General features: G+C 36.0%; 1 protein-coding gene across 3 annotated transcripts in view; it reads right to left on the bottom strand.

Annotated features, from left to right (window-relative positions):
• Positions 1 to 2,620: 2,620 nt before the first annotated feature.
• Positions 2,621 to 13,129, bottom strand: part of LOC143256092 (nitric oxide synthase, inducible-like) — a 43,643-nt gene continuing 33,134 nt past the window's right edge. The window contains exons 15-22 of one of the 3 annotated variants that reach the window (XM_076512816.1): positions 12,276 to 12,354; positions 11,216 to 11,394; positions 10,494 to 10,657; positions 9,887 to 10,097; positions 9,422 to 9,506; positions 7,252 to 7,543; positions 4,158 to 4,337; positions 2,621 to 3,094 (exon numbers count right to left, since the gene is read on the bottom strand). In XM_076512816.1, coding sequence (XP_076368931.1) covers positions 3,029 to 3,094; positions 4,158 to 4,337; positions 7,252 to 7,543; positions 9,422 to 9,506; positions 9,887 to 10,097; positions 10,494 to 10,657; positions 11,216 to 11,394; positions 12,276 to 12,354 — 1,256 coding nt within the window. In that variant the 3' untranslated portion in view covers positions 2,621 to 3,028. Of the gene's footprint in view, positions 3,095 to 4,157; positions 4,338 to 7,251; positions 7,544 to 9,421; positions 9,507 to 9,886; positions 10,098 to 10,493; positions 10,658 to 11,215; positions 11,395 to 12,275; positions 12,355 to 13,129 lie in introns of those variants that run through there. The other 2 variants (XM_076512817.1, XM_076512818.1) reach the window with 2 other exon arrangements.

Raw genomic sequence — 13,129 nt, forward strand, 5'->3', positions numbered from 1 at the left:
GTGAATAGCGAACCATAAATCCTCGAACTGGAAGTCGAAAAGTCTAATCACTTGCCTATACACGACCCGAAGTGTTGAAAATAACAAATTATGGCATGTGAGCTTTATTATAAAACATGTGTAGTATTTTAATGACTTATTTGCCTACCATATTTTGATAAAAACAGTTTTGTAATATAAATAAAGAGAAGTAATAGTAAGATTGAAAATGTTTATGAAACACACAAGCGACGCATACATAGAATCCCAATCAATGGGTAACTGCAAACAAATGGTCAATTTATCATCAGCACAATCCGTTGTTTCTGTAATTATAAAAAGAACTAATATGTTGTGCATCGTACAAGTATTTTGTGTTTCTTTTAAACAGAACAGTAAACCTTGTTTCCATTAAACCATATGTTTATCAATGCACGACTGCGAAACATAATAAATAGATGTGTATATTACTCCTCAAAAATGAAGCCAAGTTGCTTGATTGCTGTTTGATCTTTTCATACGAGTCCATATAGCCTTAACAATATTTGTAGGTGGACTCTGTGCAGCCAGGTCAAGATTTGTGAATGTTTCATCAGCTTTTAAATTTTGACCAGGTATCGTTTTATCACCATTGGTGCATATTTGGAATCTCTGGAAAAAAATCTGACAAAAAGATATTGCTTATGAGGGAATGACTTATAGATAAAATCACGTACCAGTCAGAAGTCATGGTGTCACCCAGTTTGTGAAGTCTTCAATACTATTTACTTTGATGCAACCAACACTTATACCATTCTCCCAGAATGCTTCACTGTAAATTAAGTACTCGAATATGATACTGTTATCCTCTTTAACATCAGGCAAACCAGCATTAACCATTGACAAACAATTCATTCTTAGATTCTTATGTACAGGTTTCCAGTTTTGTTCATTCCATCGTTTGTAGTCCAATGATTATTTCAACCTTTGGGTTTGGTTACCTCTTCACAGGAGTGGTTTTCAAACATCTATATATCCAATGAAGACATTTCGTGTTAACGTGAATGTTACTCTTTTTGCAGCAAAGTCATTTGCAAGATCTCTTATTGACTGTTTCTATAACAAACGGCACTAATTTCACATACCATCTTAAGAGTATAATTACAATTCTCATTCTAACAAGAAATGTCGCCTCAGTCTGTTGAATACAGCAAACTTTACGAGATAATACTGTGATTTCTACAAGTTTGGCACATAGAATTCTGTTCTAGGAGCCATGCGAACATTCACTATACTACTAACGACAATAGTATGATTACCTTTCCTCTTATAGGCATTTTGATAGTCTGACACTATCTGATTGGTTGGATGACAGCCAATCTCAGCTCAGTGCAAGCTATGAAAAATAACGTCTCTATGATCTAGTACAGTTTCTTTTTGTACAACAGACAGAAAGTAGTGTCATAATATTTCATTTACTTGAATGCATGGTATATACTAACCTTTTTCCCCCTGTATCCCAGAGAAATATAGTTTTCTCAGATTTGCATATATTCTAGAGATATCTTAAAGGTTTCTAGTTCTATTAGATGTTGCTTTAGGAATGAAATTCTCAAAAACAGAAAGAAAAGTAGAGGGCTCATCTGGATGAAGTGGAAAAAAAAACAACTACATGGAAACATAAAAACAAACAAGCAACAAAGTACTTCAGATAAGTCCCAGTAAAAGTACCGCCTTATTTACAAACAAATACGAAAGTTCCAGCACTTAGTACCGACAGAATTTCTACCCCGTATTGTTTAGATCACATGACTACCGGATACCTTCAGTAGAACAACGTGCTTTTACAGAAGTGTTCGAATGAATCCGAGGCTTCTCCAGTATTTACTACTTTACTTCTGTATGTTATTATTTAGATTCTAAAGTTGTTTGTTTTTGAATTTCGCGCAAAGTTACACGAGAACTATCTGCGATAGCCGTCTCTAATTTAGTAGTTTAAGACTAGAGGAAAGGCACCTAGTCATTGTCGCCCACCGCCAACTCTTGAGCTAATCTCTTATCAACGAATAGTGGAATTGACCGTCAAGGCTGAAAGAGCAACCCTGAGATTATTAGTCGAGCGCCCTAGCCACCTTACCATGCCAGGGCCCTACTAAACTTGAAGACGAAACCTCTACATTTATTTCTACGACAGACTTTTCTCCCTATCATTCCAGAACCATCAAAGCAGTAAATGTCGCAGTAACTCTAAGATTTATCCCAAATATGTTTCAAATATTGGATGCCTGTGAAATGTACAAATACCGAGATTAATAAATTACATAACCTAGTTTGTTTATTTTAACGCCCAACTGCACAATGGGCTACCTATCCATCGGGAGAATCGAACCGTAGTTTTTAAGAGTTGTAAGAAAGCAAACTTATTGCTGCCCACGCTGTGATGCACGTTAACGGAAAGCAGTAATCCTACAAATGTCCCCAACATCTGTCATTAACCAACACAAGTCTCAATGCATATCTCAACGGTGCTCAGAACTTTATATACAAAATTGTTTTTAAATCCAAAAGGCCAGTGGTCAGTTATTTTCCCAATTATAATTCCCCACTGTCGAAGATTTGTTTTATAAATATCAGTGAAGAAATGAACACAAACACACTGGAAGCGAGTTCTTCAGACGCTTTACTTAAATTTTACAGAAGTTACACAATTGTACTGAAGTAGGGGGCCTGAAACTACAGGACAGTATACAAAGATACGTGAAATAAAAATCACGTTACTTCGTAAAAACAATCTGAGTTCTAGGATTTCCTACAAATAGAAATCAAGGAAAGTTCGCTGTTCCACTTATTCTCTTAGAAATATCAAATAAATGCTTTTATGAAAGCATTTTACAGATCTTGTAACACTCAAAAAAGTAATTTTGAATTATAAACAGGTACAAAATAACCCTGAATATGGTCAAGCAAAAATACAATATTTGTTTTACATATCTAACTCATCGAAAAAAAAACGTTTCAAGGTGTTACTTGCAATTAACAACACTAATAAACTGAAAGTATTGTATAATATTTATATTTTCGTCTTCTGATGAGGATAAAGAACTCCAAAAATATCTTCATGATATCGATTTTCTGCCTGAAAAGTAAAAAAAAAGTTTAAAATCGAGAAGTTTCTCAGAGAAATTAGATGTTTTCGTGCCAAATTAACAACGTATTCACCGTGACATTTAACCCTTCGTTATATGCATTTTTTTATTGCTGTTTCAAGTTTATTTTTATTTTATAAATTTGCGAACAACAAAGTGGACTAATAATTTATTATTAATAATTTATTTCACAATCGTAAATCCATTTATCTTCTTTTATTATTATTATTCGTGTAAAGTTGTCCCTAATTTTGTAACGGGAAGCACCTTGTCAAAATATCCACTGTGAAGTTTGGGGCTTATTTTGTTTGACAGATTAGTCCGCCGTTCTTAGAGCACACCCACGACCCCAAACAGTGGAACACGAATCGCGAATCATGAACCTCCAGACTCACCGCATTGGTGTAGCACCCTTGTGGCCATGAATGAGCAGTTGTTTTTTTCTCAGTTTATAGTTTACGATGAATGATCCCTTAAAATCTTTGTAATCAAAACTACGAGGAAATAAATTATTTTTAAATCTAGTTAAGTGTTTTTCTTACTAAAATTAAATAAACATTTTTAAGTTTTGAAATGTCCATCACGACAATTACAACGAGATTACTAAAAACAAATGTTTGTTTATTAGAAATTTCGCGCAAAACTACACGAGGACTATCTGCGCTAGCCGTTCTTAATTTTTTAGCGTAAGACTAGAGGGAAGGCAGCCAATCGTCACCACCTATCGCCAATTCTTGGTCTAATCTTTTACTAACGAATAGCGGGATTGACTGTCGTTTTATAAAACCCCCACGGCTGAAAGGGCGAACATGTTTGGTGCGATGAGGATTCGAACCCGCGACTTTCGGATGACGAGTCGAGTGCCTTAACCACCTGTTCATACTGTTCATAACGAAGACAGTCATTATCACCCACCGCCAATTCTTAGTCTACTTTTTTACTAACAAATAGTAGGATTGACCGTCACATTACAACGCTCCCACGACTGAAAGAACCAACAGGTTTGGTGCGAAGGGAATTGTGGTGTGAAATAATGAGGAATGTCCATTTTACCAGAAGTCTTTCCAATTGTTCTTCCCCATCTTCTTCCACCGAACTTTCCAGAACAATCTTTAATGCTTTTCTAACGTCATCGGCCATAACCGCATCCCCACAAACATAAATGTGTCCATTTTGTGACATCAGCCTGGTAACCAGTTGGTATTCTTCCTTTAAAACGTCCTGAACATGTTTCTAACATAACAGAAACAATAATGAACAATACGAAGCTACGTTACCAGAAGTATTTGCTTGAAATCGAAATACAATAAAAATATCTGAAATAAGCCTTTTTTTCCTATTCATATTTTATATTATTTTTACCCATCTGGTCAGAGTTAAATAAATATCTTGTAATGTTTGTATGTCATTCGCAATGATAAAATTAAATATCAGCAAACGTTTAACTGTTGTTGTTGTTTATCTTTCGCGCAAAGCTATACGAGGGCTATCGTGTTAGCCGTTCCTAATTTAGCGGTGTAAAACTAGAGGGAAAGAAACTAGTCATCACCACCCACCGCCAACTCTTGGGCTACTATTTTACCAAAGAATAGTGGGAGTGACTGTCACATTATAACGCCCCCACGGCTGAAAGGACGAGCATGTTTGGTGCGACCGGGATTCGAACCCCATGACCCTCGGATTACGAGTCGAACGCCTTAACACGCTTGACCATGCCGGGTCCTGGTAGTAACTAACTCTTCTGAAGAATAAGACACAAAATTCGGCGAATTTACAAACCAACTAAAATCTTCATCAGAATACTTTACAGTAACATTTCCTGTAAAAACCATGGCTCTCTGACAAGAAGCAAAAATTCAAATGTCCAAACAATCCACGGCAACAGTTTGGTTTGTTTTGAATTTCATGCAAAGCTACACGAGGGCTATCCGTGCTAGCCGTCCCTAATTTAGCAGTGTAGGACTAGAGGGAAGGCAGCTAGTCATCACCACCCACCGCCAACTCTTGGGCTAGTCTTTTATCAACGAATAGTGAGATTGACCCTCATATTATAACGCTCCTACGACTGAAAGGTCAAGCATGTTTGGTGCGACGGGGATTGGAACTCGACACCTTCGGATTACGAGTCGAGTGCCTTAACCCCCTGGCCCCTTTTGAAAGACCTTTACTGAAACACATATTCAAAGGTTCCTCGAAGACTCCATTTTAAGAACAAATGATTACCGAAAAGTATTTATTTATTTGTTGTTTCCTAAGTGCTAAATCTCATAACTTCTATCTCACCAGTATAAATCATTTACTACCGATGTTCAACTGTTATTTTGTGTGTGTGGGGTACACGTCAGTTGTGCAGTGGCTGTTCTGTGAAAGATGGACAATGCTTGCGTTTATAAAATTTCCAAATATCGTTTGTACACAGATTAATTAAATATTTTCATTAATTAGTTCTTTTATTCTCACCTTGTAAATCCGAGACTTTAATTAAGGTTCACTGTTGTGTGTTTTACCATTTCATTTCAATTTATTGTGTATTTTCAGTTTTAAAAATAACTATTGTTTGTATTCCCGACCACACAGCGATTATCTTGAAACTCTTTCTGTTCAAAGTAAATGCTGTTTAAATGTTTTGTTTTGTGTGTTTAAGTGTTCCTTGCAAACAATTGGTAGCTTGCATAAAAAAGGATATCACGTTTTCGTTTTAGTATTCGACTTTATATGGTTTAATGGTTCAAGGTTTTTCGCTTATTTATACCAATCCGATTGAACAACATATTCCAACACTGAGACACGCACAAGCATTAAGCCTAGATGGTGCAACCAACGGAATATTCTAGTTATATTACGATAGACATTCTATATATTTTATTTACAGATATTGTGACGCACCCAAGTCAGCGTTTTAAAGATGTTTTCAAAGTGTTTTCCAGTGTAATTAAAATGTGTGTGGCTATAATTCCAATTTTACGAAGCTGGAGACTATAATACCTTCGGCTGATACTGCCGTACTTATAGTAAAACCTGTGGCTGTGAACAACTCCTCGGTTCACACCGTTGTACTTATGGTAAAACGTGTGGCTGTGAACGACGCCCTCGGTTCACACTGTTGTACTTATGGTAAAACGTGTAGCTGTGAACGACATCCTCGGTTCACACTGTTGTACCTATGGTAAAACGTGTGGCTGTGAACGACGCTCTCGGTTCACACTGTTGTACCTATGGTAAAACGTGTGGCTGTGAACGACGCCCTCGGTTCACACTGTTGTACCTATGGTAAAACGTGTGGCTGTGAACGACGCCCTCGGTTCACACTGTTGTACCTATGGTAAAACGTGTGGCTGTGAACGACGCCCTCGGTTCACACTGTTGTACCTATGGTAAAACGTGTGGCTGTGAACGACGCCCTCGGTTCACACTGTTGTACCTATGGTAAAACGTGTGGCTGTGAACGACGCCCTCGGTTCACACTGTTGTACCTATGGTAAAACGTGTGGCTGTGAACGACGCCCTCGGTTCACACTGTTGTACTTATTGTAAAACGTGTAGCTGTGAACAACGCCCTCGGTTCACACTGTTGTACTTATGATGAAACGTGTAACTGTGAACGACGCCCTCGGTTAATACTGCTGTATTTGTCTTGGCATATTCTGGTTTTCCTTACTCTAAGTACGGCACTATATTTGCGGATTTACAAAGCTAGAAATTGGGTTAAGATACCCGTAGTGAGCGGAGCACAGATAGCCCATTGTGCAGCTTTATGCTAAACTACAAACAGTTGGTTGGTTGCTTTAGTGTTTTATGGCACCAAGCAGCTAGGCTATCTGCGCCGTTAAACTACAAATAAACAAACAAGTATTCGGTGAAAATTAATTTTATTTGTGTCGATGTGATGATAAAAGAAAGGATATATGTAGAGAAGTTAGAAGTAGTATAGGCTTGAATTTCACTGTAAATTAATTACCTCCACATAAAAGTAAGACAGTAATGGTGAAAACCAAGATGACATGTGATGTACCGGAATTAGCTCCAGATCACTCAAGTGGACTACACAGTTACTGCCTGTGGTAAACGTATTTCTAACCCTTAAAAAAAAACACTTTTAAAACTGTGTCCCCTTAATCAGTTGCAATCAGGAGTAAAAGAAAAATACCTTCTTTTGTTCAGCCTGTCTGGAGAAAGCATAACAGACTTTGTGGAGTATTCCTTTATCCACCAAACTTGATATTTCGTGTTCGTAAATCGTATCTACTCCAGATTTCCAACATCCAAAAAACAAAACCATCTCGCCGAAACTGGTTCGGTTATTAATTTCTCTATTACTCTGTTCCTTGAACTCTAACTCTCGTTGTTGCCAGAAGCTTCTGAAGGGAGCAATACCACTTCCTGCACCAATCATGATAACAGGAAGGGATCGGTCAGTCGGCATGTGAAAGGCCTGTGTGCTATAGAAAGAGAAAGGGCAGTGTGTATTACATTGTCGATGATATAAGAGTGACACACTTTCAGTGATGTCGAGAAACCCACTTGTTGAGAAATTTATATGCAAAAACGGCTCGTTTGGGTTGAGAAATTATTTTACATAGAAGAGCGAACAACGTTTCGACTTTCTTCGGTCATCGTCAGGTTCACAAAGAAAGAGGTAACTGACCGGAAGCTGACCACATGTTTGAAAGGGGTTGTGTAACTGTGTATCAAAATGTAGAGGGCGGTATTAGATGTTTGAATATATAATTTTATTTATTTTATTATATTAATATCGGTATAAAGGCGTTCCTTTATATTGGTTTATTTTGGGTTTAAGTTGTTGTATAAGTACCTATACATTTGACACACAGTTACACAACCCCTTTCAAACATGTGGTCAGCTTCCGGTCAGTTACCTCTTTCTTTGTTAACCTGACGATGACCGAAGAAGGTCGAAACGTTGTTCGCTCTTCTATGTAAAATATTTTCTCAACCCAAACGAGCCGTTTTTGAATATAAAAGTGACACACTTTACCTGGTCATACGTAATCCATAAGTATGAACATCGGGTGACTCAAATAGGAAAAGAAAGACGTTTACACTGTACAGAAAGTCACTGGTTACGTCACACGCATATCCTGTTTAGTTCTTGTGTCTTGTATACGTAACTTGGACGTCCTTCATTTTGAGCTGGGGCAAAAGTTTGATACTGAGTACAGAAACTTGTATATTTTTAATGTGGTACTAGTATTGGGATTTCTTTGAGCTGCTTTGTTGTGTGTTACGTGTATGCGATGTAGTTTGTTGTTATTTTTTTTCAAAATCAGGTCAACTTCCCCAGCTGAGTACCTGTGTTTTTTCTTTTTGAGATTTTATCCCTAATTTTGAGTATAAACACTAATTACTTCATAAGTACATATAAACTTCATGGCGCCTAAATTTAGGTTTATAAAGTGAAAGGAGAAAAAATCCTTACAATTTTAATACAAAATGGGGCTTAATTATTACTCAAGTAAAACATTAACCTGTTCAGTGCCGTATACGAGATAACTCGTCCAAGCCGATCGGTAACATAGTGCCATGGACGGGTTAATTCGTTATCAATAATACCTAACTTCAACGCTAGATGTCAGCACCATACACGCATTTGACCTACCTACGAATTGTTTCACTTTCGATCCAAAATGGCGTTACGAAAAAAGTTACAAAATGAAGAAGCATTAGAGTTGTATTTTGAACTTGGTTCGGAGTTGCCGTAGCAGCTGAAATACTTGGCAGTCAACAGGTTAAAGTGCTAACGAAACGGCGGGCGTATAACTGGACGCTTTTGTTTCACTTTCTACGTTTTACTTTCATCAGGTTTTATTCTTACTAACCTTGTTATTTGGTTTGTTTGTTTTTTAATTTCGCGCAAAGCTTCTCGAGAGCTATCTGCGCTATCCATCTCTAATTTAGCGGTGTAAGAAGGCAGGAAGTTATTACCACCCACCGCCAACGCTTGGGCTACTCTTTTACCAACGACTGGTGGAATTGACCGTCATTTGATAACGCCCCTACGGCTGAAAAGGCGAACATGTTTGGTGCGAGGGGATGCGAACCCGCGACCCTAAGATTACGAGTCGCACGCCTTAACCCACCTGGCCATGCCGGGCCATTTGTTATTTATAGAAAAATAATCATATCACGAAAACCTCTAGGAAATAGAGTTAATAATTAATCAACTCAGAACTGACATGTGTACCAAAAATGATAAACAGTTTCTACGCGGTATTATTATTAATAATTTATAAAATACAAAGTAAAATAATAAATTTTGTTCGGCAATATTTTTATTATTATTATACTAGTACACTCACCTTCTGATAAAACAAGGGACATCGTGAGTAGGTATACTGTTGAGATATGACGTACAAACACCTAAACGACAAAGTCCGTTGCCATCTAAGTATGAAATGGAAAATTAATTTCATACACGCGTAAACAAATACTACTGATACTATAAAGTACACTAAATGTGTATGTGTGATAAAATCAGCATTAAGTTACACTGATGAAAGTTAACATGAAAACTAAAGCCTAGATATGTTTTACAACACTAACAACCATCTTTTCTTTTTCGTAACGAATTCACACAAAACAAACCTTGAATACTTTCAGTTCGTGATCACTTTCCAAACCTGTCGGCTGATGAAACAAAAAAAGTCTACGCACTTACAACGTTTAAAATCTGGGGTTCAGTTCCCTGCGGTGGGTACAACATATAAGCTAACGTTCTAAACGTTTATTTGTTCTAAAAAAAGAAACAAACGAACTTTCCATACCTTCTGTACAAAACCTGACCAATGATACTGTGAGGTGTATTTCGTTCTCTCTAGCTTTAGGAGCACTACTGATGCTATAGTAACGAGGCTGAAGAAGTGGAACTTGAGTGAGTAAGAAGGCAGCATTTACGTTTATGGAAGGAAACTGTTCCAGAACTTCCGCTAGTGATGGGTATTTCAACATCTTCCATGACTCGTACTCTTCTATGTCCTGCAGAATTCGTTAGTATAACTTGAGCAAATTATTTGAAAATTCTTACATGGATTTGTAAATATAGCCAGTAAGTTGAAATTAATGTTTTACATGACGCAACAATTGAACACCAATATTCCATGAAATAATATAATTATAATATAGTTTTCTGATAATTTTTTGATTTTTTTCGGATATTCGGAATTTATTTACGCTCCTCTATTCTCTATAATGCAACACAATGTCACACGTTTCCAGGAGCAAAGACTCTTTAGGCTTCACGAGGGCATCTCTGTAAATAATAACACATCGAATCCAATACAGGAGACATTTTGAAATTCTGATAAATGGGTCGTCTATCTACTGTATGACGGAAAACACTCTTCCAATTAAAAATAAGTTCATTAACCTCACCTCACACAATTGTTTAAGCCTGTCTTCATCACATTCGTCTTCAGCAGTTGATGCAAGTGCTTCTAAAATTGTTGGAGTTGGGGGAGTTGTGATATCTAAATACCGAGACAATGCCGTGCGAATTGTACAAGGCGGAAGTCGGTTGTATTGTTGCCAACTGCCATCTGGATTGTTAGTTTGAATACGCTCGTTAACAGGGCAATTGATCTTAAACTTACTACATGAACTTATGTTTAACGCACCAACCATAATTAACGTCAGGAAATTTTCAAAATCAATCCGATTTTCTTAACAACTGAAATAAAACTTGCAATATTTTTGTTGTTAGAAAACTACAAAACTACTTGAAAAATATGTCCTTATTGTTACAAAACTGTAATAGAATTTGCAAAATATTTTTATTGTTAGAATAACCAATGGTTTAAATAATCTTACAGGATAAACTGAATTATAAAATATATACGCCACAAATAATATGAATCGACTTAGGGTGAGTAGGAATACAAGTATCGTTTATTAACTTGAGAGTTAAAAATTGGATATCATACACTCACACCCCCAAAAAATCTTTGCAGTGTTATATACCTAATGATTACCACAGCTTAGGAAATTGAAAATTATTTACGAATAGAACAACAACATGCATCAAATAAAAAAAAAGACACTGAAGGGGAAAAACAAACTATTAATGTCACAGTACATCATTTTTGTTCAAAACTTACCTACTAGTGTCTCAACTTTAATTACATTTTTTTCCGACCGCTCCGAAGGATCCAGAAATGCCATGATCCGGTTGACAATACTAGATGGATTAACGGGAAAAATACCAAGATGATCTCCTGGTTCGTGTGTGAAATTAGTGGCTTTTTCTGTGTTTAACCGCACTAAGATTTTTTGACGCCTGAAAGAATAGTTTCAGTAAACTAATTAGAGTGAATCACACAGGTTAACCTCTCTATTAAAACAAAAACTTTTAAAATATGTGAAATTACTGACACAATTTTTCACAGTGACTTCTCTTCTACAGAAGTTTTATGGAACCCGAATTCTATACAGTAGGTGTCTGTGACTTATTGGCGATAAATTTGAAAAGTAAACGGATGGCATAAAATCCATTTGTTTGAAGATAATATTTTCAAATCAAGTCAAACCTACGTACAAAAATTCGTTACACCATTGGTTATCACAGTTGTATCCAGATTTTCTAATAATTGTATCTTTTCCGTCGAAAACTATAAAGGCCGGTTCAACTATTTCAGAACTCTCTATGAAAAGACAAATTATTAATCTCTAGATTTGTTATTACAATACAAGCTGTAAACCTCATTTTAGAAATAAGTCTTTACTGCTAAAGTCAAATACAGTACGAGACATTATGAAGTAACAATACTAACTTAAAACAATCAGAAAAATTCAGAAGGTTCGAATAACATGACGTCAATTAAAAACAAATGATTCGTAAACAGTTGTGTACGCAAATATGCAATACCTATTGCATTAAATTTAAATGAAATAGTCGTGTTTATCTAACACACTTTATCTGAATACAAAGAATGAAGATAGCTTTCAATCTATAAACATATATTATTAAGGTAAAAGTAAAATATCGGGTCACATAGTACATTAATTTTAATATCAGAAATGAATTGTATGATTAGAAATAATTGATAAATATTTAAAATACTCAGAAAGTTAAGAAAGCGACATAATTATAGGTGTTAACTTTCAAAAGTAGTTAATTCTAGAGAATGGTTTTACATAGTAAATCTGAGGCATACTTACTCGGAATATTTCGGCTGAAGTCGAACCCTGGACAACATCCTGCATGGTTGTACGTTCTTATTATGAATGACTGTCAAACCTGATAGTGTTACACAAACACTTTTGTGAGTGTTATAATACCACCTACGTAATGTACAAAATACAGATCTATTTATTCTGCTTCTTTAACGAAACAGGATCACAAATTATTTTTTAAACAATAGTCGGTAGTTATTTTATAGTGACTAGTTAATAATTATTCAAACGAACAAGATGCGTTAGAAAAAATGTGATTTACTTCTTCTTGCGTCTGGTACGAGTACATTTTGGGATTATAGTGAACCTGGATCGTCGATAAAATATTCAGTTCTAGACTGGATATAATACTTAATATTGTCTGTAAGCTTGTAAAACTCTTGTATATAAATAAGTATTATTTAATAACTATTTCTAAAGATGGTTATTATCATTTTTAAAATATATATGCCCCCTCTAGTACAGCGGTATGTCTATGGATTTACAGCGCTAAAATTAGGGGTTCGATTCCCCTCAGTGGGCTCAGCAGATAGCCTGCTGTGGCTTTGCTATAAGAAAACACACACACACACACATTATAATATATTTGTATCAAGAAAGAAAATTGTGTGTATCAATTTTGTTGGCAAATATCATAAATTGAATACATATTAACATTTAATTAACTTCTGAGTTAAAATTAAAATTTCCGTTCGAAATAAATTATAATATGTAACATAAGTCAATATTCGTTTGGTGCTGGCCCAGCATGGTCAAGTGGTTAAGGTATTCGACTCCTAAGGTGAGTGTGGTTGGTTCAAATCCCTGTCACACTAGACATTGTCACCCTTTGAGCCTTG

Source organism: Tachypleus tridentatus, chromosome 7 (genome assembly GCF_004210375.1).
Source record: "Tachypleus tridentatus isolate NWPU-2018 chromosome 7, ASM421037v1, whole genome shotgun sequence".
In the NCBI taxonomy this organism is placed as follows: domain Eukaryota; kingdom Metazoa; phylum Arthropoda; class Merostomata; order Xiphosura; family Limulidae; genus Tachypleus; species Tachypleus tridentatus.